The sequence below is a fragment of the Stegastes partitus genome, unplaced genomic scaffold (genome assembly GCF_000690725.1).
Source record: "Stegastes partitus isolate 25-593 unplaced genomic scaffold, Stegastes_partitus-1.0.2 Scaffold259, whole genome shotgun sequence".
NCBI classification, from domain to species: Eukaryota; Metazoa; Chordata; class Actinopteri; family Pomacentridae; genus Stegastes; species Stegastes partitus.
Genome location: NW_007577990.1, coordinates 36,278 through 62,791, shown reverse-complemented (window position 1 = coordinate 62,791; position 26,514 = coordinate 36,278). Strand labels below are relative to the sequence as shown.

General features: G+C 39.6%; 3 protein-coding genes across 3 annotated transcripts; 1 reads left to right on the top strand and 2 right to left on the bottom strand.

Moving 5' to 3' along the window:
• Positions 1-77: 77 nt before the first annotated feature.
• Positions 78-5,849, bottom strand: kti12 (KTI12 chromatin associated homolog). The gene is made up of 9 exons (XM_008282108.1): positions 5,628-5,849; positions 4,197-4,248; positions 4,062-4,114; positions 3,929-3,984; positions 3,739-3,818; positions 3,472-3,631; positions 3,286-3,348; positions 1,179-1,247; positions 78-281 (listed from the first exon to the last, which is right to left on the bottom strand). The coding sequence occupies exons 1-9, from the start codon at positions 5,776-5,778 to the stop codon at positions 138-140; spliced, it is 828 nt and encodes a 275-aa protein (XP_008280330.1). The 5' UTR covers positions 5,779-5,849; the 3' UTR covers positions 78-137.
• A 1,669-nt stretch (positions 5,850-7,518) lies between these two features.
• znf592 (zinc finger protein 592) lies at positions 7,519-16,264 on the bottom strand. Its single transcript, XM_008282107.1, has 9 exons — positions 16,144-16,264; positions 13,407-15,658; positions 12,373-12,551; positions 12,117-12,290; positions 11,869-12,028; positions 11,290-11,550; positions 9,869-9,981; positions 9,634-9,775; positions 7,519-9,546 (listed from the first exon to the last, which is right to left on the bottom strand). Exons 2-9 carry the CDS (start codon positions 15,636-15,638, stop codon positions 9,040-9,042), a joined length of 3,768 nt encoding a protein of 1,255 aa, XP_008280329.1. The 5' UTR covers positions 15,639-15,658; positions 16,144-16,264; the 3' UTR covers positions 7,519-9,039.
• A 2,851-nt stretch (positions 16,265-19,115) lies between these two features.
• Positions 19,116-26,320, top strand: slc28a1 (solute carrier family 28 member 1). Its single transcript, XM_008282147.1, has 18 exons — positions 19,116-19,119; positions 19,344-19,423; positions 19,497-19,576; positions 19,937-20,028; positions 20,132-20,321; positions 20,419-20,560; positions 20,813-20,926; positions 21,595-21,669; positions 21,752-21,832; positions 21,938-22,018; positions 22,134-22,259; positions 23,264-23,394; positions 23,495-23,663; positions 24,145-24,342; positions 24,473-24,554; positions 24,640-24,738; positions 24,824-24,929; positions 25,614-26,320. Exons 1-18 carry the CDS (start codon positions 19,116-19,118, stop codon positions 25,723-25,725), a joined length of 1,962 nt encoding a protein of 653 aa, XP_008280369.1. The 3' UTR covers positions 25,726-26,320.
• The last annotated feature ends 194 nt before the right edge of the window (positions 26,321-26,514 follow it).

The following is a 26,514-nucleotide window of genomic DNA, read 5'->3' as shown; positions in this document are numbered from 1 at the left end:
TGACGAAGGCCATACAATGTTAGTGAAAGCTTTGGCGAGGTTAGGTTAAATGGCTACCAACACAAAAACAAGCAACGTATATTTAAATATATTTATTTGTCACAGAAAATAAAAACAGAAACCAATGCTATAAAATCTCAGTGAAGACTCTTATTTAAATACTGAACAAACATGTTGGCAATCTGTCCCGTGTTCTCCGTCGGGTGCATCTTGGTGTAGCTGATGAACTGGCGCCGTAGTTTCCGCAGCTCTGCCATGTTGATGCTCCTGGTGAGCTCCACGTTTAACATCAGGTTAAGGACATGAAGCCGTTTTTTTTGCACAGGGAGTCAGAAAAGTTGCTGCATTTTGGAAGCGATAACTCACCAAAGGTGTTTCAAAGTCACGGCATCAACCTTCAAGGAGGACGACACAATAGAACAACACCAAGCACTGACTGTTACTGACGTCATTCCGAATTCCAATTATGCGGTCATCATTAAAGATTGACCAGCACAGAACCTAATGTGCTTTCAAGATAGGTTCTGCTTGTACCAACATGTTCAAAAGAGAAAAATCAAAGTGCTCGCTTCTGAGAAGGTGCAGCACTGTGCAGCTGCCAATAAAAATCCACTAATCTATGCAATTTGGTCTCTCTCCACCATACACATCGCACAGCATGTCATTAAAGGCCAGACCTTTACCGCTGCTTAGCTGATGAACCTTTCATTGAAGTCTTTTAATGGACACGTATTCATCCACCTTCCCCTTCTAACAAGCCTTTCATATAGAGGACTTTTCCTCCCACTGGTAAGGAAATGTGACTTTGCTCAGGAGGGAGAGGATGAAAATTGCTCCACAGAATTTAACAGAGGTGATACGGAGTAGTCGCTAACGGTGACACGTCACGGCTACCTGGACTTCTGACGTTACAGAACAACACAACTACCAAAGTCTGCATGTTTAAAAAATGTAATTAAACATGTTCTTTTACACAACTATAGCTGTATAAAGTAGTTAAACCCTTACTTTCCTTTCTGCTACCTGTTGCCCTTGTTTAAATGCATATGTCTTTTGTACAAGGACTTTGAGGGCAAAGAAAAAAATCCTTGTATGTGAACATAAACTTGGCCAGAAAAGCTGATTCTTATCTGTTTAATGTGAAAAGATCAATAAAAGAATGTACATAAAAAGGATATCTTCTCTGTAGCTCCTGGAACCTGGATAAGATCTCCTGGAACACTTGTCTTCTGTGCGTTAAAAATTGCCTGAAAAATAAAAAAAAGATTTACTTGCATCACAGAGAAGATAAGGCTGACGAAGACAAATGCAGCTTCCGAGGTACAAGATCAGCAAATTGGGATCTGTTGGTCGCAAATTAAAGGAACTGATGAATCATAATTGCAGAAGCACCTGCTTCTCTAATTTTCCAAAATTGCTCCAGTGCAATGGCTGGAAAAGGAACAAACTAACCAACGAGTGCACTCAAGGGGAGGTTTTCAGTTACCTTAAACAATTGACTATGAGGGTCATGGGATGTCCATGTCCACGTCAGTTTCAAGTATATCAGAGTTTTCAGCTGAGTCAGAGCTTCTCAGTCATAATTACAACATGGATGGTGAAGTGAAAGCAATTTAGTTTACACCATGTTGCACGTAAAAACAGAGAGAATCATTGGATATTGAACTTTGCCACAACCCATGAACTACTCATCTGGGAATGTGGCTTCTGTGATATTTAATCGCACCATTATACATGTCTTGTGTTAAAAATTTGCCAAAAATATTAATTTAGTCCAGATTCTGTGGATAATGTTGTTTATTGAGCAGCGATGATGTGAAGGTGATGAAGAAATTCTCCGCTGATACCATCTTGTTGGTATATAAAAAGGTTTATTGCAACAAACGCAGTATCTCAGACACCATGGTTTGCCTGTGAGAGGAAGCCAAAAAGAATCACCCTCCAGAATAACCTTAACTACTGGCTTTGATAAGGGGGTTGTTTACCTACACTAAGACAAAATATATGGTTCATACCCTGAAGGCAGCCCAGTCTTCTAAACAAAGAGGCACCTTTCCTGCAGCACCTAGGGAGTCCTAACTAAACATTCCCATGAGGTGGAACATCAGATACCACATATTTGCCCCCTTCAAGACTACCCAGAGTCTCAAAAAATAAAAAAATAGCACATACATGTGTACACATAAGACAAAATAACAGCTCCTCCCATATATGCTTACTACAGCATAATCTTAACCATATGACAAATTTACGGAGTAGGAGAGTGAAAAAACCCGTCAGGCAGCCATCATACCTGAAATTTCCATCAAATAATCTGGACAGGAAAATTCGACCTCGGGATTCCTAACTAAGCATTCCCATGAGGTGGAACATCAGAAACCACACTAACCAAACATTCTACGCTACTCAGCACAACCATGAAGCCATTAGAAACTCAGCTACGACCAACAGTCACATGACTAAAAGTTGGGGACTTTTTGCAGGCTTTATTTACACAAAGCAAACATGGAACTTGTACGGAAACAAATGAAAATCCAAGTAGTAAAATAACTACAGGATTTTTTTTTTTAAAGCTTTGTAAAATAAGTTTCTCTTTTTATGATTTACAGCATTACAACTTTGTTCTACTGCACATGGAGTTCTCTCTACTTTTACCTTCCACAGAAGTGCAGGACTATAAACTGCTTTGAGATGCCGCAACAGCGCGACCATCATAAACTGTTCAGGATTCAGAGGATTACATCAGGACCACAAGGGTTTGTATGACAGCAAAGCATCGCCTGAATGCCACCCAGAGCAAAAAAATAAACTATTGGATGTCTATGGCAGCGTTTACAATATGAGAAAGGTTCAAAATAACTTTTTAAAAATGTTTTTTGTTTTTGATGCAGATGCTTCAATACTATATATTTTGATAGTTTTTATGTATATATTGTTTGTATATGATGTACATCATCTTTATTCTTATTTTTTATATAATATTCATAACTGTACATCATGTTAAATTCATCATTGACATCTTTTTTTTAGCACCATGGTGGATGAGAAAGCAGATTTCATTCTGCTATTGCACAAAAGTATGACTGTACAATGACATTAAAGATTTATCTTATCTTAATATCGATTCTTTCCAAATAGTTATTCAAGTCATATACTGAAAATTCCTGTATTTTTTTCACATCACAATTAACATTGTACAGAAATCTTATGTTTTTTTTTTTTTTTATGATTGTGCAGCCCGATGAATGACTGACAAATAAACAAAGAATGAAAAAGTGCTTTTACCATTAAGACATCCTGTGTGATCTTGTCCAACTCGTACAAGAAGTTTGCAGATGACAACGGTTGCTGCAGAGAGAGAGAGAGAGAGAGAAAAAACATCTCAATTACAATCAGCCAAAAAGACATCATGACATAGCACACACTGAATACTGTTTGCTTATAATCATCAGCATCTGCGAGTGTGCCTACACTCTGAGTGGATTGGTTCGGTGGGGGTGCTTTTCTTTTGAAAAGTGCATCAGAAATGGCCTCAAATGGAAGTGTGTCGTCTTTCAGGATCGTGAAGAGAGGACTGTCCCATCTGTTCCTGGAGTCTGGAGCTTCAAATCTCTGAACTAATGCATCAAAGCTTGAAAACACAAAATGGACACAAGGCAAGTTACTAAAAAGCATATAAAGCATAAAACACAATAGTGATATGCATGTATAGTGTATGTGCAGAGGCTTCTCACTCACATGTCCTGGTTGTATTGCTCAGCAGCTTCTCTGCTGCTGTTCCACAATGAGCTCTGCTCTCCTGATGTCAAACAGTACACCTTTATCAAAAGACAGCATGTCATTCCTGGGTTTGAGTTGTGAAAGTAATATTAGAGAGAACTTCTGTATTCTTTAATACAATCATAAGTGCTTTCCTCAGTATGCTTACCAGGCAGTGTGGCGTTTGTGTGTGTTTGATGAGACAGAACAGTTCATAGCGGTAGCCTGTGTAAGGTAGTTCAGTGTTAGAGGTAAATCATTTTAGGTTAATACAAAATCTGCACAGCACACTTAAGATTTACCTTTTATGTAATTTAATGAGTCCAAAATAACGATGTCGTCCTTGTTGACCTTCCTAAACAACAAACAAAATCAGTATTAAAAGGTTTCTAACAGTAGTGTCATGTTTAATCCCTAATAGGATATGAATAACCCACCTCTCTACTTCAGCTTTCAGAGACGCTCTGACATTCTTTTCTTTTTGGGAATCTGCAACATATCAAACAAGGTTTAGTTACTGCAAAAGTCTGACCAGTGAATGTGCATGGTTACACTGGAGAAATCAGCTTCAAAGCAGTGTTCTTGCTAACTGATGTCTGAAAATGAGGCATTAAAATAAGGAGCTTCTTGTATTTTGACAGCTGTACTCAGTAGACAGAAGTGCCTCTAATAGGGAAGCCAAGCTATCGATGAAATCTCACTGTCCACCTCAGATCTGAATGAAACAATGATGTGTATCAAATTTGCAGCAGTGCCGTTATTGTAAGAATGAAACAATTACTGAACGTGACCTCTCTAAACATGGGAAGCTGTGTAACAATGAAAACACATTTTATTGTACTACAAGTCACTGGAGTTAGGTAAATTACTATCACACATGGACACAATTTTTAATATTCAAATCATAATTAAAAGAAAACCAACATAAATGAAGGTGTTAGGCAACTACATGTCACAAGCTCCACACTTTGGTATTGATTCTCTCGTCTCTGTAACTCTGCTGGAGGGATGAACTCGATCCTTCCAAAAAATATTCCCTCATTTGGTGTTTTAAAGATGGTGGGAGAAAGTGCTGGCTAACACGTCAGTCAAAAACCACCCTTAGGTGTTTGATTGGGTTGCGATCTGGTGAACTGTGAAGGCCACAGCTTACGATTCATTTGACTCATTTGGATGAGGGCATTGTCAACCTGGAGACCACTCCCAATCACAGTAATAATATTTAATCTGAGGAGAAAGATGATCAGTGAGAACAACTTTGTATTGACCTGCAGTGAGCCTTATAATGGGCTAACCATTGCAGCATAACAGAACCACCAGACTCCCTTTCTGAAGGGGACAAGTTTTTCCTTTAAATTGTCACCCATCAGAAGTTTTAACTGAACTGAAACCTAAACTCTGATGAGACAAATTTCTCTAGAAAGTGGCTGTTAATAGTACAGAAAAGTCAAGAAAACTTACAATAATCTAACTGTGTGAGTAATGGGAGCATTTATAGTAAGACAGTGCTGAAGACAGTCCCACACCAAACTCCGTTCAAATTTCCATGAATTTAACCCTTACCCAAACCTAGATAAAAAGAAACACATACTTCGTGTCTTATGAAACTCTCTCATGAGTCTTCAGCAAGAAGTATTTTCAATTCGTCGCATAGCAAATGAGTAAATAACAAGTCTGTTTCCATGAACAGATGAGTTATTGTTATCACTTTGCACCAGCTTCAGTCTGCAGACGGTCCCTCAGCACTAAGTGGCTTCAACACATGCAGCAATACGAGGCTAGATTCATGTGAGGAGATTTTCCAGGAGGAGCAAGAAGCAGGAACATTAATTAAACAGCTAAATTAGCATGTAGCTAGCTTGACTTGCCTGCGTAAACACTGTTCTTGTCCACGTCCAGAGCTTTGTCTCCAACAATATGAACCTTTCGCTCTGAGCTCTCTTCAAAGTACCCCTTCAGCTCTTCTGCCCTCCGTGTTTTACCACTACAGGGGTAACCGCACACCACTACGAGGGGCATAACTGAGGCTTGTTACCACATTAACTACCCTCAGATGTGATGAACTGCACGCTGCCACCTTCACCCGGAAATACAAACTAAAACCGGTTTTAAACCGACCAATAGGAGGCGCCAAAACTCCTCCCTCCACTTTCATGAATAATCGTCCTCAAAAAGAAAAGGCAAAATTCACAATCGTCACTCAAATAACTAGAAATTGAAAAGAGTAATAATAAATAAAAATTTGCTAAAATACTATTTAGTGAAATAAGACATTGCTTTTGCATTGTGGATGAAAAGAATAATTAAAAAAAATAAAATAAAATAAACAAAACAAAAAAAAAAACTGCCCAGGACAAATTGCTTGTTTTTGTTTGTTATTATATTTCTGTTGAACCACAACAGGATTTTCATTAACTTTTTATTTATTATTACTTTTGTCAATTTCAACTTTTTTCAGTGACAGCTATTTTTTCCCTTTTTTAATGGGAGGGTATGAATAAATTAGAGGACAACTGTATGTGAAAATACTTTGATTTCATGTATGACAAATGAAACACACACTTCCATTACATTCTTTGCTCTTTTAATTACAAATAAAAGAGAGTATATTTAGAATATCTATAATGGCAAAAAAAAAACTGTGAAAATGAGCAAAATCACACAACATGATGTAACATATCACATTTAAAAAACAGAAACTTATTATTTTTTAAGAGTTCTTTGTTTATTAAAACTCTTCTCTTCATCAGTAGGGTGTCATATTGTTACAGGTATAATGCAGCAACTGCCCGTTAAAATGTTCCTCAGGCAGGATCTCCTCTTTTTCTAAATGAATGAGAAAAATACAATGAGTTGCACTGCTGACGGCTTAATAACAGCAAGATTAGTGGTAATACTAACAACAACATCAATAATAATAGTAACAAAAAGCACAATGACAATAATAAATACAATAATAATATTAGTAGTAATGATAAAAATGATATACACAACAATAGCAATAAACACAACAACAATAATAAACAACTAACATGTCCTGTGTCTGTTCTCGCTCCGTTTGCTGGACAATTTTCAACATCTGGACCAGCAGCGCCTGCAGGTCTCTGGCTCTGTGCACAGGTCTAATATCTCTGCCTTCAGTGGGACCGTTTACATTTTCAAAGCCAGGCTCCATAAACGAGCCGTCCACAACACTTTTCTTGCCCATGAAATGCCCTTTGTAAACAAAACACACACACATTCCACGTAAACACATGTTCAAAATCATGAAATCTTTTTGCCAATTTAGTGCATTTTTAATTGTCTTACCTGTTGCCCACAGGTTCCCCCTCGGATTCACCTTCAGCTTTGAAACTTTGTTTCTCAGCTCAGTTAAGTCGAGAGTCATTGAAGTTGTCATGGTAACGTAGGAGATAAGGATGAAAGACGACAGCAGTCCTCCTTTGCAGATCATTGCCACGGTGCCCTTCATTTCTCCCATATGCGTTAAAATAACTTGGCACTGGTTAATTTGAATCTCCTCGCTCCTCCGTTACTTTGGGCACAGGCAGTTATAGCGAGGCAGGGTGGGCTAAATATTCTAATGGGATGAAGTCATCCATGGGTGGTTGTCCCTTATTGGATGCAAGACGCACATTAGGCTTGCTATGACGATTGCGAAGTGCGTGACCTCACTGCAAAACCCGTTAATTATCACATCCACATAGCATTCAATAGAGAAACCGGTGGATGACACAAGAGGAAAAGACCAAGCAAGTATATAATTAAATGCACCGATTTATTTGTAAGTACTTTACGTAAACATAAAAGCAAAGGCACGTGGGCCACTGCATGCTGAACAGATGTAATGGCTTAAGAAATGCTGTGAATCCAGGTTTTCGTTGGCTACTGTATGTACACGTTACTTTCCTATACAAGTGCTCACAGTACACAGTATCAAAAGTACAAACATCTTCCGACAGGCGTTACAAAAGAACAAATCGTGAACAAGTAACTCCTTTCAGCCTCTGCGGTTCGACAGCTGATTTAAGGACTTTACAGATTCTTAAAGAGCTCGAATAGCACTTTCATAGAAAAGTTCACTTGTCAGGTAAGTCAATATGACCATAAAGCCTCAATATCATTCCCAAAATAATTTATAAAATTTAATAAAGCGGGATAAGACATACTTTATAAACTAATCTTTACATTGCACTGAGATTAACTGCAACTTCTCCAAGCCTTTTTTTTTTTATATTAACAATCACTGCCATTTACCATAGAGGTAGGAACTGTCATGTAGTCAATACAAAACAAGAAGTGCTGCTTCACAAATCAGAACCTGCAAACAACAAGCATCCATCTTTTATCGAAGACATTATTCATTTTCTGAACTCATCACGTATTTATTTCATGCGTTAAAGTCGTCTGATCTCATTAGTATTACTACACGTGATTTCATGTTAGGAGGTCCTGCTTTATAAAACAGGATCTGGTAACTTTGACTCTCACATCTGTTCTGGATTATCCAAAACAATGTACCCTGATTTGACACAACGTTGACTGTTCCTTGCTGGAAAAAAAAAATACACTTCTGGAAATCTGAGGTATTTTCAATACTGCTGCAGCACACGTGTAATACCTCTCTGTTAGCTCCGAACACTGAAAAAATAAAATCAAATTAAAAAAAATAATAAAAAAAAGGCCAGATCTGGATAAGACATGCATGGATATTGAACTATAGTATGCTTGAAGATAAATGGTGACTAAAATTCTAGATTTGTATCGTAACCTGAATCCCATTCAGGTCCTGTGTAGCATTAAATACTTCAAAGAAAATTTAAGCAATTTAAATTACCATTGATTACAAAGGTAGATATCCCCCCTCCCTCCCCTTCACTTTGACATGAATCAATACCAGACCTTAAAAACAAACAGACATTCCTGAGTCTCATTTCAGGGTGGATGGAATATTTAAGGGAAAAAAACAAAACATTTCAGCTGTAGTATGAGTGCAGTTATGTCTGAAAGGCAAGAATAATATATTAACATGCAAGGTTAAATAAAAAATGACTATGGAAACACTGTTCTGTATGAAATATTATGGATCTGCTTCAATATACTGCACTGCCTCTAAATAATGTGACAGAAATGTCCAAGTTAAAGGCGCCCCCAATGCCAACATATAGAATCTCAATGAAAACAAAACAAACAAAAACAACCTTCAAGCATCCTTTGTTGCTTTCACATGAAAACTGAAGATATTTAAGCAGCTTTAAAGAGGAGCTGAGGTGGCTCTTACTACCGGAGGGAGACTGCTTGTGTCTGAGAGCTCAGTTTTAAATTACAGTCTGTGGTCTTGGTACCGTGAAGACTTTCTGGCTCTTCTGCCTGCGAGGGCTCAAATGCGTTTAGCTCCGGTAACAAGACATTTACCTCATCGGCCTCTGCTGATCGAACTGGTTGTTGATTATCCTGCTTCTTCTCCTGCTTCTTCTCCCTAACACCTGCCTCCTTCTCTTCTTTCTCTTGCTCGGTATCTTTGACTTTGTGCACAATGAAAAGATGTCTGTTGAGGGACAGCACAGATGTGAAACACAGGCCACAGTGAAGGCACTGAGGAGTGTTTTCATCACTTTTATGCTGAGGTATATGCTGCTGAAACTGTGCACTGCTGTCTGTGACGAAACCGCACTTTGAACAGCGGAACTGAGTTTTCAGACGCTTCGCCGACGGAGCCTCGAGGCTGCCGGCGCGATCCTGCCCCTCCGCCTGTGTGCCCGCAGCAGGTGTTGCCGATAAAAGCCCCTGGAAAGCACACAAGTCACACACTTTAAACATTTTTGCCTGCAGATATTTTTTTTTCGGCTATTTTACGAAACAACAAGTGCCTACCTTTCCCCTAGCTCTTTTGTATTCCTGGATCGACGTTTTTGGCATTTGGCCAAGATCAGGATTTTTAATTCCATGCATAAGACTGATGTGGTTCTTCAACGTCACACTTGTTGTGAATATTTTCTTGGTGTCTGTGCAATACCTAACATGTGGGGAAACAAAGAAATACTTTTTAAAAAATTAAGAAACCATTGTGACCACAGCGTGTTGCACATTTTCAGATGTCAAATCTTACCAACACGTGTAAATTCTCTTTTTCCCATCATGGTCGCTGCGAATGTGTCTCCTCAGACTGACTGCCGAGTTGAAAGACTGCTCACAATGTCTGCACGGATATTTCTTTACTGACTGTTGACAGAAAAGTTAAGATTAAAGTTATTAATTTAAAAATGTTACCTATACTGCAGTTATTAACTCATGTTATTAGATAATCACTCTTAGTTAATCAGTTGAATCCCACACAATCATTCACTAACGTTATTGCTTGTAATCAGTTCAAACTAATAATCTACTAATCTCCTAAAAAGCTAATAAAAATATAAACAACTGAAATAAAACAGCTTCATGTGATGTGACACAGCAGAGAGATAAGAGAAAAAGCAACAGGGCAACACTTTAGCACAACCCATAGTACTATGATTAGACATCTAATTAATTACATGAATTATTAAAATATTAGCAGCTTGTTAAATGCAATGGAGACATCTATCCACTCTGGCTCGTGAGGTGCTACAAGAACAACCGTTAACTGTCTCAAACTAACAAATATGAAATACTATTGGGCCTTTTTATGTTATCACAGCTTTCAGGTGAGCATGCAGGAAATAAATAAAGTGGACAAGGTCAAGGCCAGACTGCAGCATATCATCCGCTCGGCTGAGAAGGTGATTGGCTGCAATCTGCTTTCTCTCCAGGACCTGCACGCCTCCAGGACTCTGAGGCGTGCAGGTAAGACTGTATCCGACCCCTCCCACCCTGGACACAAACTCTTTCAAACACTCTCTCTGGCAGGAGGCTTCAGTCCATCAGGACCAGAACCTCACGCCACAAGAACAGTTTCTTTCCGTCTGCCACCAGCCTCATGAACAACGCACAGGATTCCTTGTATTGTGGGAACTATACCTGGCAATAAATCTGCTTCTGATTCTGATTCTGAAGTGTAAGTGGTTCATTTTTTGCCTCCCTCACCAAAACAAAATGTGCTCGCCCCGAAACTAAAAGCTCAATGTATATCCCAGAGAATGCAGGGAGCATGGAGAAAAGGAAGGTAAAGGTAGCTGACGAAACAAACGTCTCAAAGTCAGAGCGGAGTGGTAAAAATCTCTATTGAGGATGATTACAAGTCAAGAAGGTGTCGGATACAAAAAATCTAGAATAAAGTTCACTAAGATGGACGACTGACTGCATTTGAGCATGCTCACTGAGAGCACACACACAGTAATGGGGATAAATACTGCAAACCAATGCTCTTCTGGGAACACAGTGGGCCTTTAATAAGAAGAATTTCGAAATTCCATTTGCTAATTGTATCCAGGTTCCAGTTAGTAATTGCATCAGTTTTATTACAGGAATCTGAGTTTGATTTTGTTTTACACACGTCTAGCATATTCTAATATCTAATATTTGGAGTGTTTTGGGGGATGCGTGCACCCTTACCTTGTTGTGGTTTGTTTTCACATGAGAAACATAGGACTCTCGTTCCGTGAACCACTGGAGACACTTGCCACACGTCCAGCCGGTGGGCTTCACACGAGGTCTGCTGTCTTGCTCCGGCTTTTTTCTGGGACTGTCTGTACGTTTAACAGGGTGGTGACTCTTCTGTTGTTGAACCGAATGAGAATCCTGATGCCTGTCAGCCTTTTCTGTTTCTTTACTGTTCACTTCCATCTCTGCTGTTGCGTTTCCGACATGTACGCCCTGCAAAAGAGGAAACCCAAGGCAAAAAAAAATAATCACTAACAGATGACACCTCAACTTCTCCGTCATGCTTAATAATGCTTCTATGGATTCAGGTTAAATGTCACTATTAAACAGAAAATGTATGCACAAATAATAGATTAAGTTGCTCTGTTTTTATATCAAATAAGTAACCGAGAAAATGGATAAATGCTTGAACTCTGAAAACCACACAAAGTTACATAAAAATAAATCTCTTGCAGGGAGTTCTTTTGAATCTGACAACATACAAAGAATCTTTTCATTAAAAAAAAAATAAATAAAAAATTCAAGGCTGACCTTGAAGTGCTGCATCAACAGCTGCTTTTGTGGAAAGACTGAGTTGCATTCTGGACACTTGAAAACACAAGTGACGCGCTTGTTGGTGTCCTGGTCGAAATGTTGAAACAGTAACTGTTTTTTCTTGAAAACCGTCTCACATGAACACCTAAAGATTAACCTGCAGAAGAAGGGGGAAAAACAGTTACGACAACCTAGAGAAGGAAATGTACAACTTTTACCAGTCCGGTCACGAGGTGTTAACTTACTGAGGAGATATTTTGCTTGCACTGTGTTCATTCTTCAAATGCACTTCACAGCTGTCAGAGGTCTTGAAGGCAACTGGACAAATGGAGCACTTGTAAAAGACTTCGCAGTGTTTCTCTTCAATGTGAGTCTTTTGTCCTTGAAGGGTCCTGAAAACGACGTCACAGTGAAGACACCTGGAAGAAAAGGAAATAAGAGTTTATTGTAACACTGTCTAGTCCATTGTAATAAATATGCGTTTCTTGCGGGATTACTTACTTGTACCAAGCCTTGCGAGCGTAGTGCAGGCAGTTTTCCTTGACGTGCTTCTGTATGTCCCGGGAACGACTCAGGGCACCGCACTCGGGACAGCAGTACGGGGACTTGTGTGTATGAATGCGTTGGTGAGCTCTGAAGCTGCACTTGTTGGGTAACAACATCGAGCACATTTTACAAATCTGGAGAAAAATAACGGAGAAAAAAAAAAGACAAATGTGAAACAGAAAATACACAAATAAAACACATTTAACGCATAGGTCTTGTGATCTTGTGCAGTTTTTCTTTGTCAACAAAATCTCTTATCAAAAACTGATCACACAAACAAAGAGTTCCTGTAGCTAAAACCTCATCTAGCTTATGCATATGTGCCACAGACTTCCACTATAGTTCCGACACTTTTAAATACAGATGCATGAGCCACACTGGTGCACTGTTCCTGTTTTATGACAAAGGTTGGCATTGTATTTGGTTTGGTGTTCGCACCACACACTCAACCTTGCTGTCATGAATAAAAGCACCAAGTGTGTATTAAACAAGAGCTCAAAATGTATGCTAAACTTCTGTTTGCATTCCATTTGCAGATTTAGTTTTCCAGTGTAAATTAATAGGTGTAATGGTGACAGCAGCAGAGGGGCTGGGAAACTATTATGTATGGCTCAATGGACCACAGCACTGTTGGCTCTAAGGGTCGACTAATATGTATTTTTGATTATTAGTCATCAGATGACCCATATACACAACTGATATATACTTGCAAGAAAAATTAAAATCTTGGTGCCAAAATTTAAAACAACACAGACTCTAACAAAAAAATATATATAATTTGACTCTCTTTGCTTATTTATGTTTTCGACATGCCTAAATTAAAAGTCAATTTTCTATATGAATATTTTATTGTTGATAGGCTATCACACATTACTGTTGCAGAACAATCCATTTGATAATTGGCTGACCCCCAGATTGCTTTAGTCTTTTCACTGGATTTATTGAAAGTCGGATATTTCCTTTAATATTTAAAGAAAACTTCCACTCACCAATCCCTCCACATCTTCTGACGCCTTCTGGTAATGGCCTGCAAGTGCTTTGTAGTCAGGTAACTGCTTGTTACACTCCAGGCAACGCAATCGATGGCGGATGACGCTGTCAGGATACAAGGGCAGGACTGGTTCGTTTTTAGGCGAGGGCAACGGTGAGGTGTAAGAGCCCACGTTCACCGGTTCAGTACTCAGAGGTGCAAACATTTGTTCCTCTGAAATGGGTTTCAAATGGAGATGTGCACACTGCATCACCATGCCACTGTTCTTGTGCTCCCGTGCGTGTGCCAAGAAGGCACACTTATTGAAGAACACCATTGTCTTTGCGCAGTGTGTACATCCTACTTCGATGTGGACGCTCCTCCTGCCGTAATGGTAAGCCAGACTCCTCTCCACTCCAAAGGAGTCGCCACACTCGAGGCAGTGGTATCCTTGTGGTGGAAGGTTGATATTGCTCTCCGGAGGGGGGTTCAAGTTGGGCACATACGTAGGCACAGGTTTGGTATTGTTCAAGAGTCTGTTGAGGGTTCCTGCAGCTGTGTTGGAAACAGATGTACGAGGGTAAGTATTGGCTGTTTTGACCTGATGCACCAATGGGACAGTACTGCACACTGTGGAGGAGAGTGTGTGTTGACTTTGTTGATGGGAGGTGGACCGTGCAGCTACTGAAGCAGCAACACTGTGAGGAACTAGGTTTAGACTAGCTAAGTGCATTGCTTTTGGAAGGAAGTTTGTGTTAGTAGTATGACCTGTTGATGCTGATGCTCTCTTTGGTTTCTGCACATGATGTGTAACAGATCTTTTCATAGGACCACTAGTACTATGGAATACTGTTGCAGACTGTGTTTTACCTGACCTCCTAGAGTTCTCCTCAGACTTTCTGTGTAAAACTTTTGGTAAATGTGTACTAGCTGGGTTACCTTTAGTCTGTATGCCAACAATACTGTCAACCGTTTGAGACTGATGAGGAGACACGTTAGAGTAAGAATCTTCACTCATCATGCTCATCGATGGAGAGGATTCATAGGCCGAATGAACTTCATCAGTTTCTGAATCAGGCAGCACACTGGTGATGGTGCGCTTGATCTGCCCAGATGTAGTTTTAATGGTCTTAATTCTGACCCTGGGTATAGCTGGGGGTGATCCAGATGTCACTGCGGGGGATGCTTTGCCACTACTGTCGCTGCATATGCTTACGGGGCTATCAGAAGGCTTCATTAACCGTTTCACTGCTTCAAGTGGACTTCTGGGGCTTCGAGGGGATATGGGCACCTTGGGGCTGGCCTTCATGCAATCATTCTGAACTGCTGAGTCTCTGGGAACAATCGGCTCACTGGGATCTTTTCTTGAATTCAGAGCCACCAGTGCTTCAAGACAAGATGAAAATTTAGATGTCTGAGATTTGACATGCGAATAAGAGGAGGGCACATCCATTGTGATTCCTGAATTGCAGTTTGTCTCAATAAAGTTTTGGTTAACGCTCGGTGGGGAAAATGCACTGTGTGCTCTTGATGTTTTCTCTGTTTTGTTACTGACACAGATGTCAGTAAACTCCTCGCTTTTACTAATTTCTGCTCTGCTTCTTTGTGTGTTCTTGGGAATATCAGACTCATTTTGACAGTTATCAAACATGCAGAGATCCATGTTCTTTGGATTGTCTGGGAGTGGAGCTTCCTCCAAAAGTGAAGCTTCAGGGAAGCAGGGTCTCTCTTGTTCTGGATGCATTTCATCTCTACTACACTGAATGTCTTCAGTTTCAGGACTGGAGACAGGGCTAAAATGTGAAAGTGACTCTGAAAATATTGGTGCTCCATCAGGTTTATGCTGAATTGGTGCCTTTCCAGGAAGTTCTCTTGAACTCTCCCCATTCAAAGCCGAGACAAATGATTTGGAGAAGCCAGCATTCGTTGTGTCAGCAGAGTCAGTGGAGGTGTCTTGTCCCCTGAATCCATTTTGCAAAGCTGATCCTGAGTGAAGCCTGTCACTGAAACCCTCCAACGAATCCTGTCGGCTTGTGTTTTTCACAATAACACTGACAGCAGGTATATCTGCTGCTGTGACAGCTTGGTTGCTCAATAAGCTGTCATCCAGGCATATCCCTGTGTGTTTCAGCTGACTTTCTGGCTCCTCATGGCTCCCCTGGATGGGCTCTTTGGCATCCAATCCTGTGGCATCTGGGATGTCAAAGGCTGCGAGAAGATCATCAAAATCTGGGGTTTTCATGTCACCCATGGCTGCACAGTCTCACCAACCTACAGAACACACACAGCTTCAACTTAATGCATTATCTTTCATGATCGTGTTCTATTTCACACTGGACACTGCGAGTTGGGCATAAACAATTGTTATCATAAACGACAGTTAATATACGACCTGAGGAACAACAGTTTACAAGCTGGGAAACGTCCCATACGTTAGCTTTAGCTAGCAAGCTAAATGTTGACAAGATCTGTTGCGTCTATGCAGCTGACGTTATGTCGTTGCAAAATATGCATAAACACACAACACAAGCAACTTAGCCTTAAATATAGACTTATGTGCACCTAGCGTTATCAAATACCAATCCACCCATATTACGAACAAGATGAAAGTTCAGAGTGGAGCTAACACAGCAGCCAGCTAACAAGTTAGCCACATAACGGAGCCAAGCTAGCAAGCTATTTTAGCAACCTGCTAGCGCGCAAATAATTCAGCGAAGAGAGTAAACCCGTCAGATTTCGATGTACGGGACGCTTACCATTTGATCCGATTGTGTGTAACAGCTCCAGTAAATTAGCTATACACCCATTTAACTGTGGGCGCTAAGCGTTCGCCTGCTAGCTTAGGCTGTTTTGGGGTTACATAGCTAGGCTACATGCTACTAACGATAACTTCGCTTTCCTTTTTCCCTATAAACCCTCGCCGCTGTCTTACAGGCCAGAGGTGGGGCCATGGACTGCAAAATTTCTGTCCCTTGGCTCGGGTGCTGCTATACACTGACGGTAAGCTGCCAAAAAATAAGAAGGCAATATGTCGTGTTAATACCATCGTAACACCAAAATCAAATCTAAAGCTTAAATGTGTGCTGCATGCATACCTGGCATGGCAGCAAACAGTATTATGATTATCAGGTTCTAACCACTTACACTGCCATCATTCAACACTGTCTACTCACAGCTTTTGTTGGTTATAATTGTGGTAATGTTGTGGTCTGTGATTTATTAAAGGGTTGCTTCAGTAATTTTCTCGTGTACTTTTAAAACTCAGGCTTCAAAAACATTGTTGATTCCATTGGTTCTCATTTTTTTCTTTTTCAACATAAACAATTAAAGAAATGTAACATAATACATTTTTTCTCATTTTTAGAATCGATAATAATAAAAAAAATGTAAATATCCTGCACAGACGACAAACAAACAATCATACAGTTCCCATAATGCAACATAACTGTTTCTTTCACTGGACACCCTGCCTGATAAAAAAATCTCAAGTCCAAATATAATGAAACTACAGCGAAATACAGTTATACAGTGTAAAAAAAATACTGTGCATGATCAAAACGCCTTCAAAATGAAAGTTTTGTTACCTTGAATAGGGAAATCTGGACAAAGTTCTTCAGACATGTTGTGTTCTATTACAAGTAGGTCACAGTTATCAAGTGCATGTTGCTGGAAAACCCATTTGTCCTTCATAATGCTCCTCCAGTCTTTGGTGACGGCCGACGTTTTGTTGATCCTTTTCAATTTATAATCGGGATGTAAATAAAGGAAACCAGGCATGGGCTCCGCTGTTTGTTCAACTTAGCAACCTGAATGTGTGGTAGATCACTGGGGCATTACAGAGTAGAGATACGGGCTTGTTTACTGGTTGTTTTTTTAATTATATGTACCTTCCAAGGATTTCCTGGAAACCAGTATTAGTTTTGAATAGATTAGAAATCATGCGGATTAATTAACTGTAACAATAGGACAGCATTTTTCAAGTCTACAATGTGAACATAAGCTGGATCTCCAATGGACCTCATCAGTTTCCCAGTAATATTTACACTTCATGGATCATTTAGGAGCAGCTGTCTTGCCATGTACTTTAAACTGTTGTCAGTAATTTAAGCAGGACTGCCCAGTTCCACCTGTGCTGTTTGATGGGGAGGGGCAGAGCTCAGGAGCCTCCGAGTTGAGACTTTAAGGAAATAATCCAGTTTGTTGTGGCCTGTAAGACAGAATTTAGGGCATTAAAGACCTCAGCAGGCTGCCTTCCCGCTAGTCAGTAGTGACACCAATTCCTGGGAAGTTTACTGTCCCACACATTGGTATCAGATAAAAAAAGATAAAAGCTTCATTAAGTATAAAGCTAACAGAGGCAATGCCATAACAGACGTATGGGGCATAAGTGGCTGTATGATCTGCGGTTAGTACTTATCACTGGAAATGTGATATGAGAGAGGAAACAGACTTATTTTGGTAGATTGTGATAAAAGTTTATTGTTGGCTAAATTACAGCTTATATAGATTATCCCTCAGGTGTATTTTTGTCCCCAATGAGTGTATTTCTCAATCATGCCTTTTACTGCCACATCTAAACTGTGAAACTGGGGAAATTATGACTGCAAACATAAAAAAAACAAGTCTTTGGTTAATGAACCAATGCGTTTAATGCGGTGCTACAGCATCTGCTATTGGGCTGTTAATCTCTGCAATTTATTTTTAGGGTTTGCAAGGCTTTCTAAATACTAACTGGACAAAAAAAAAGATGCACTTTCAAGAGGAATTGTTTTTTATCATCGTTAATCAGACGTTCCGAGGTCTCATTGTGTGTTATGAACTGTGGAATAACTGCGTTTTGAAGGAATCGTGGGTTTTTATGAGTGAGAGCAAACCGAATCAGACCAGCAGGACATCTGTGATTACATCCAATAATGAGTCATCAACCTAAAAGTCAAGTAAAAACTGCACTGCAATATATTTAACTGAGCAGATCTCAAAGTACTTGTCGTACTTAATCTAAACACTTTTAATTACAAGTTATTCTGACATTGCTGGCTTTAACAGCAAAAACTGCTCTGTGTATCAGATTAGGGCATAAGCAGGGATATTTAATGTCAAATTTTTCCCCGTTTTATGAGGATAGTTTATGCTACATTCCCTCATATTACAACCACAGTATTATATCACCTTCTTTCTATTCCAACTTATTATATCATCAGGGTTTTATTCACTGAAACCTGAAAATGTGAAAGGTTATCATCCGCATATCTGACAGTGTAATCGTGACTTATTATTGATTCACAAGCTTGTGACCAAATATATTTTTAGATCATTTTCTTTCCAAAGAGGAGACTTTTTATGACTTCCCTAAAACATGGGTGGAGCACAGCCACCAGCAGATGAACTCAACCGTGATTAATCCACCATGTATTCTCCTGCATTATCACATATCAGCCTTTTAAGGCCCAACCAGACAGAGTTCACGTCTTATCACCTGTCGCTCCAGCGATTTGGCAAATGAGAAACATGGTCAACATCACGTCTAATCAAATGTTGCTTCATAAGGTGCATTCAATCACGTTTGTTGTGTGACTGCAAAGCCTCCGCCGTGTACTTCCTGAGAGATCACAGCAGTACGTTACGTGTCTGTTAATTAATGATAAGATGTTTCATAGAGGGCAGAGTATATTTTCCCGTAGTGCCTTTTACAGCTCAGCATTCGCCTGCTGAGGACGGAGGACGCACAATGAGTAAGCCATTAGCCTTGCTTTTTCCTTAAATGTAGCTGTTTGTTTTGCTGGAGTGAACAGGTATTTTGGTGCACTGTTTTTCACAAGATAAGAATTCGGTCCTCTTTTGAGGTCTTTTTTTTTTTTCTAATCTCAGAGAGCTGTTTGGCATTGCTGCTTGTTCAAGTTGAAGCTGGTTTCCCACCGACTGCTGCACAGAAGTAAACAATGATTCTGTTTTTCAGCGAGACAAAACGACGTCCAGCTCAAAAATGTAACCCTCTCCAATGGAAGGGGCACCGACAACCCGGCTTTTGATAGAGGGGTATGTGTTGCTTTTTATATTAAGAAAATAATACACTTTTTAAAAAATTACTAAGATGCCTTTATTTTCTTAGGAGGACAACATTACTGATTCCAGCAGCATCGAAGGAGAGCCTGAAAAAAAGACTAAAAAGGGTTTGGGATTATACTTCAGGTGTGTTTGATGAAGTGATTGCTGTTCGTACCACTAAAGTAGTTATTGTTTTATTGTGGGTACAGTCCTTCTGGCTGTAGTTTTTAAAAAAATGAATACCTCTGTAGTGTTAATGTGTACACAGAAAGCATATTTTAATGTGTGTGTACTATAACATGCAAACAACACAAAATCTCTGCGACTGTTTTCTGTGCTTCTATAGTCTTTAGGATGGAAATTTGATTCGATTTATTACAAAAATGAACCCTTTAGGAAGTGTACATTACTTGAAAACAAATCTATATAATGACAGCAAAACTATTTTCTAATCACTCAAGAGACTGATATTTGACTTTACTTCTGATTTGTTCTGTACTTCAGCCAAGTCTCCAGGCCAATAGATGCTGCAGAGAATTATGTCAAGGCTCACTCAAAAACCTTCAAGTACATTGTCCTGGGACTACTCGGAGCAGGTAATAATAAAAAATGTCATGCACACAGCAAGGTTTTCTCATATTGTTTTATGATGAAACAAGAATAATCATGTCATTTTGACTTCACTTTTCTCTTCTGCAGGCTATATCGCCTACTTCATCGCAGCCTGTGTGTTGGATTTCAAGAGGGCCACTGCTCTTTTTGTCCTGACCTGTTTGGCTGTCGTTGCTCAAACACTGGAACTTGTGAAGACGTACCAGGGAAAGAGGATCAGTCGGTGTTTCAAACCCGTAGTCAGACTCTTCAAAGCAAACTTGAAGTGGCTGAAATGGTGAATTGATTTCTGGTTTTCAAGTTCAGGAAACGCGCTGCTCATGTTGGAACGTGTTGGCGAGTGAACGTCTGTCGTGTCCTTGCGTTTTTTGCAGGGTTTTCATCTTAGTGGCTGTGGTCCTGCTTGTGGTGTGGCTCGTTATAGACACGAGCAAGCGTCCTGAGCAGCTTATCTCCTTCGGAGGTGTGTGCATGTTCGTCGTGCTTTTGTTCCTCTGCTCAGCGCACAGGTCAGCGGTGAGTTTTGCATTGAGTCAACCACTGACTCTAGTCAAGAATGAATAGAGAGCGCCGGGAAAACAGTTTCGAAACATGTTTTATTACTCAAGTTATCTCCCATCTGTTTAGTTGAGACTTTGGATATCATTTGGCCTTGTGGCTCTATCATCTTAAGGTTTAGCTGAGGAGCTTCCTTGGAAAAACACTGAATTTTATGGATACTGTCTGATGCATTGATTATCAAACTGCTTTCTTTCTTCTTTTTTTTAGATATCATGGAGGCCTGTGTTTTGGGGTCTCGGGTTGCAGTTCTGCATTGGCCTTTTCGTTATACGAACACAGCCTGGTTTTATAGCTTTCGACTGGCTTGGAACTCAAGTGCAGGTATTACATTTGGATGTTTTTAATGCAAATTAAATAATAAACACGGTTCATAAAAGGTGTATTCTACTAAAAATAACAGGATTATGCAGTTACAGTGAAAAGAAAAGGCAGGTGTTAGCACCAGTTTACATCAGCGAATAGTTAGGCCTCAGTGTGCTGAAGGATAGGCTGCACAGCTGGTCATGGACACCACAAATATTCAGCTAAAAATTCCCAAACATTGATAAAAGTTATTTGCACTTTATCAAAAACATTCTTTTATTAGGACCACTGATTGCAAATACCATTCATTCATATGATACGATCCCACAACATTTCTTATTCAATACACTCTTGGCTTGCACAACCCACTTGCATGACACTTCTTATCTACCTGGGCACAACATTCTTTAACGGGTTGGATCATACATGCTTATCTTCAAAGCTACTTTTTTCTGCTGCTCACCCTTTCGTTCGAGGGTTGAGTCAGCACAATGCGCGCACAGACATATGATGTGCATGTTTTAGTGCGTAGTTCAGCCGACTGTCTCTACCGAGTTGCAACTTTACGTTGCTATTGTAAAACCTAATGACTACTTGTGTCATAAATGTCATAAATTCACGCACTTAGGAAATAAATAATCATTTAAAATAATGAAACACTGATTTCCTTTTACATGTAATTACAGATATTCCTTGACTACACCAAAAATGGCTCATCGTTTGTTTTTGGGAATCTGATTGACAACATTTTTGCCTTTCAAGTAAGTTTTACAGGCACTCAAAGAAGATTCTTAACGGTTCACCTTGAATGTGGTTCAATTTATGCATATGATTTCTCCTCAGGCTTTGCCCATTGTTGTGTTCTTCAGCAGCGTGATGTCAGTCCTTTACTTTTTGGGGATAATGCAGTGGCTCATCTTGAAGGTAAAACATGCACCTTGCAGCATCTTGCATGTTCCTACAGGGCTGTGTGTACATTGCTTGCAGTGATATCCAGTGACCGAGAGCCATGTGTTTTTGTCCATGCAGATCTCATGGGTTATGCAGATAACGTTGGGAACCTCTCCCACTGAGACCTTGAGTGTGGCAGGCAATATATTTATTGGACAGGTACTGTGGACAAGGCTTGGTGTCTTTGCAACGACAACAATTGGTGTGAACCTTTGTCATCATAAATAACAGCAGAAAACATATGTATTTAATGTGATGTTTTCTTGTGCATTAGACTGAAGCGCCGCTGCTGATCCGCCCCTATTTAAAGGACATGACCAAATCTGAGATCCATGCTGTTATGGTTGGAGGATTTGCCACAATTGCGGGCAGCGTCATGGGCGCGTTCATCTCGTTTGGGGTGAGATAAAGCTGTGGTCTTATCAGCCCATAAACAACATTATACAACAACAACATAATGACAATATTAATAAAACTACACTTGTAAACTGTATCGGGAAGGAAGGAGCATTTAAAAGCTAATAAAAGAGCTGTAAAACTGGTAAAATGGTAAATGAAAAACATTTTATGGTGTGGGTGTAAAACAAAGTAAAATGTGCTGTGAGGACATGGAGCATCATAATGAATGGTTCAAGTGTAAAGAATGAGCAGAACACTGTGTATCTAAGGGAATGAACTGTGAGGAGGCAGTCGATTTGGTCTGGAGAGAGGCTGTGGAGGGATTTTATAACATGTAAAGCAGCATGTACAGACAGAACAGAAATGGCCTCTGGACTGAACAAGCACAAGACACCTTACCTAACAGAACTGCACAATAGAAACAAAGGTGGATTACATCCGTCTAAGCTGCACCAGAGAACCCAACCCATGTTTTTTTTTTTTTAAATTGGGGCCAATAAAGTTCAAAAGATAAAAAATAAACCAGTTTCTTAACTGTTTTACTAAAAAGGAGTTACAGGTGTGCTTTGTTTTGAAGATCACTTGAACACTTCAGGTGGTTCTTAATGTTTTTTTTTTTGTTCTGTTAATGAGAAGCTACGATCACAATTAGAAGATTAAAGTGAAACTCCAAGTATACTCACGCAGTAAAATAAACTAGCTGTTGGGGGGGAAAGGTTTGACTCTGTATCTTATCTCTGGTATTTTATCTGTGAAAAAAGCTGAGAGGACACAGCGTTCAGATAATGACAACTAATATCGATGATGGTTCTTAACATTGCACAAAAGCTAATAACCACAGTAAAAAGTTGTGTTTTAAACCTTAAAAGTAGTGTTTTGTAGCATTAGCGCCTGCTATGTGATGATGGCTTTTGTCTGGTTGATTAGCAGCTTGATTATTTCACCACAGCATAAAAATGTCAAGTACTGTATGTGAACTAAATGATATGTCACTTTATTCTACAGATCGAAGCATCTTCTTTAATATCGGCCTCTGTGATGGCTGCTCCCTGTGCGCTTGCTATCGCCAAGCTGTCTTACCCGGAGACAGAAGTGAGTAAGTTCAGTTCAAAGAAGAATATCAAAGTGGCTGCAGGGTGTGTATATCTTTCTATTTCCTCCCATAATGTAATTCTGCATATTTTTTGGTCTACCTCTGTGATTAAATATTGTTGTATTTTCTTTTTAAAACTTTAGTGATGAAGGGAACATTTTGGAAGCTGTCAGCAGTGGAGCATCTGCATCAATAGGTCTTGTTGCAAACATCGCAGCCAATCTGATAGCCTTTCTTGCTATCCTTGGGTTCATAAATGCAGCTTTGAGTTGGCTTGGAGGCATGGTGGGATATCCTGATGTCACATTTCAGGTATGTTGTGGCAACAAAAAAACAGATAACTAATGCAATATTTAATACTTTAACCTCTTAAGACCTGATGTGGACATCACATTTTGGGTTATAGTGCCACAGTAGTTATTTTCAATTTTTCAATATTAGTTTTATTATTTTATTTAGTAATATTTTTATAGCATTTTTTAAAATGTATTTTTATTTTCTTGATATATTTTTTAAAATTTTTTATTTCTCTTTCCTATTTGATCTGATCAAATAGGAAAGAGAAACAAAAACTGCATATGAAACAAGAGCTCGGGTCTTAAGAGGTTAAAGGTTTTATAGTTGCCTCATTTATCTTGTAATTATTTATGATGATATTTCACAATTTAACTGACCGTTCTGACATAAATATTCGTTTGTGCTGACATTTCACAGATGATGCTTTCTTCACCTGTGAATTTAGCCTCTACGTGCAGTAAAATCCAAACAACCGTGACTGTTTCTGTTTTCACAGCTAATTTGCTCCTACGTGTTTATGCCTGTGGCCTTCATGATGGGAGTACCTTATGAGGAGACCTTCATTGTGGCTGAACTAATCGGCACAAAGCTTTTCCTCAATGAGTTTGTGGCTTATCAGAAATTATCTGAACTGAAGATGAACAGACTCAATGGTCTAGAGGAAATTATTGGAGGCGAAAGACAATGGATATCTGTGAGTAAATGCTCTTAGCTGAACTATAAATACCGTCAGTAAGGATGCGCTATTAGGCATAATTTCATCAGCACTGGAGGGGGGGGATTGTTTTACACTGTGTGCACTTTAAATGATTTTCCTGTTTCAGGTCCGAGCAGAAATCATCACCACCTATGCCCTTTGTGGGTTTGCAAATTTCAGCTCACTGGGTGTTGTGATTGGAGGCTTATGTGAGTATTTCATCATATCTTTTCTCGTCCTGATTCACAACACTCTCACCGTGTAGATTTCTGACTCTATATTCTTTTCTCAAAGCCTCCATTTGCCCTTTGAGAAGGACTGACATCTCAGGTTTGGTGTTGAGAGCCATGATCACTGGGACATGTGTGTCTCTTGTCAATGCTTGTATTGCAGGTAAATCTCAAGTATTTACTTCTAGTGCATGTCTGGAGCATCTTGCAGTGCAGATTAGCTGAGCGGTTCTCACTTTGTTCCTCAGGGATTCTCTTTGTTCCTCCACTCGACTGCGTGGGGCTGTTCAAGGAATCAGTCTTCAACGCCACAGATGTAAACATTCAAACCTGCTGCAACGACCTCTTTGGCAGGTATGGATTTTCATTTTCATTTGGAATAAAGCGTTGGCTAAATTATTTGGAGAAAAAAAAAATTAGCATTGCCTGAGATTGCTAGATTTTTCTTAATGAAGTACCCAGGCAGGTAATGGTAGAGCGAGCCATTCCTGAGAAAGTTTAATATTTGAACTCAGTAGCCAAACAAACCACACCTCCACATTCCCCCCCAAATTCATGGATTGCCATGGCAACATCACGAACAAGTTGGCAATGCTCCAGCTTGGTAGTGGATGTCTCTTTCTCATAGTTGAAGTAAAACAAATAGATGTGAGAAACACAACACACACCTGCTCCACAAGCGCCTGCTGCACAAGAACCACCTGCTGCAAAAAAACAAGGGGAACTGCTGTTTTAGCAATCCTGTGAATTCAAGCTGTTATTGTTGAAACGTGTAGAGGTTCATAAGTGTGTCCTGTGCATGTAATCTGTGCCTGTGCACGAGCAGGAATGACCCGTTACTGGTCGGCCAGAATAGTGTTGTGTGCATTGGTCCAAACCGCTTTCTTATCTACAAAGCCAGGATAGTTACCGCACTGTGAGGAGATAGTTACTGAATTTGACAAAAAGTGTATTTGATTAGAACAGCTTACTCTACCTTTAAGTGTCTCTTTGTAAAATAGAGCTACTTGTACTTACATGCACCCAATTCTCTTGCAGCGCTGCAAGCAACTGGACCGAAGGATCATGGAGCACAGTCATAAACGTCACAACGTTTTTCTCCAACTGTTGTCAGTGTTGTGATCTTTCTAATTCGACAGTTTGTAACTAGAGGCGAATGATGACATTAGGCCTCATGCAGGAACGTTTTAACAAGTTCATCCTAAACTTAGCTCACATTTTATGAAGAAGTACTTGATGTGAAAGTGTAAAGTGTTCCACGTTGGATTTGCTAAACTCCAAACTCGTTTCAGGTATAGAAGTGCCACCTTTTCGTGAGGACATGCACGTTTAAGCCCCAACAACTATCACACAAAGCTACCTGTTCCACTCCGTTTGACAAGTTTAGCAGCGTCAGAAGTCGTAGTAGAGGATCCAAAACAATGAAATAATAATTAAACGGTTTGACATACAATTACACACTTAAAAATATCCTTTAGAAGCATGATGAGAGGCGGTCAGGGAGGACGTGACAGCCATGAAGGTATTATTATTGTTGATGGCAGGCTATCTATATTTGATTCACACTTTTTTAGAGCACACACACACATCACTTGGACCAAACATGCAATTACAAACTACAAGAAAACTGCTGAATGTCATAAATTCTGTTAAATCACTTTTTTGGTGGTTCTTGCATCAGGCCCAGTGTCTGTTATGATGCTGTAGCTCGTTTACGTGTTTATATATTTGTGTCACAGTTGATGTAAAAAGCCCCTATGCATATATTTGACAGATGATTGTATTTTTCGTGTACTATATTGTAAATTAATTTAAATGTCAGCAGGGATGAAGAAGACTCACCTTAGCAAATATACCTCAGGAAATATTCAGGCATCAGCAGTGCGATGAATGTAAATATTTCAAATAAAATTGAGAAAGTCAATTGTTTTGTAGTGTT

What these genes read in the sequence shown, in the direction of transcription:
- kti12 (XM_008282108.1), bottom strand. Translation starts at nt 5,778, where the DNA reads ATGCCCCTCGTAGTGGTGTGCGGTTACCCCTGTAGTGGTAAAACACGG. An exon ending in CGAACCAATCCACTCAGAGT is followed by an intron (nt 3,349 to 3,471) that starts GTAGGCACACTC and finishes CTCTCTCTGCAG; the next exon opens with CAACCGTTGTCATCTGCAAA. An exon ending in TCACACAGGATGTCTTAATG is followed by an intron (nt 1,248 to 3,285) that starts GTAAAAGCACTT and finishes TTTATTTTTCAG; the next exon opens with GCAATTTTTAACGCACAGAA.
- znf592 (XM_008282107.1), bottom strand. Translation starts at nt 15,638, where the DNA reads ATGGGTGACATGAAAACCCCAGATTTTGATGATCTTCTCGCAGCCTTT. An exon ending in GCAAGCAAAATATCTCCTCA is followed by an intron (nt 12,029 to 12,116) that starts GTAAGTTAACAC and finishes CTTCTTCTGCAG; the next exon opens with GTTAATCTTTAGGTGTTCAT. An exon ending in AAGAGAATTTACACGTGTTG is followed by an intron (nt 9,776 to 9,868) that starts GTAAGATTTGAC and finishes CCCACATGTTAG; the next exon opens with GTATTGCACAGACACCAAGA.
- slc28a1 (XM_008282147.1), top strand. An exon ending in GCTCAGCGCACAGGTCAGCG is followed by an intron (nt 20,561 to 20,812) that starts GTGAGTTTTGCA and finishes TCTTTTTTTTAG; the next exon opens with ATATCATGGAGGCCTGTGTT. An exon ending in TGTCAATGCTTGTATTGCAG is followed by an intron (nt 24,739 to 24,823) that starts GTAAATCTCAAG and finishes TTTGTTCCTCAG; the next exon opens with GGATTCTCTTTGTTCCTCCA.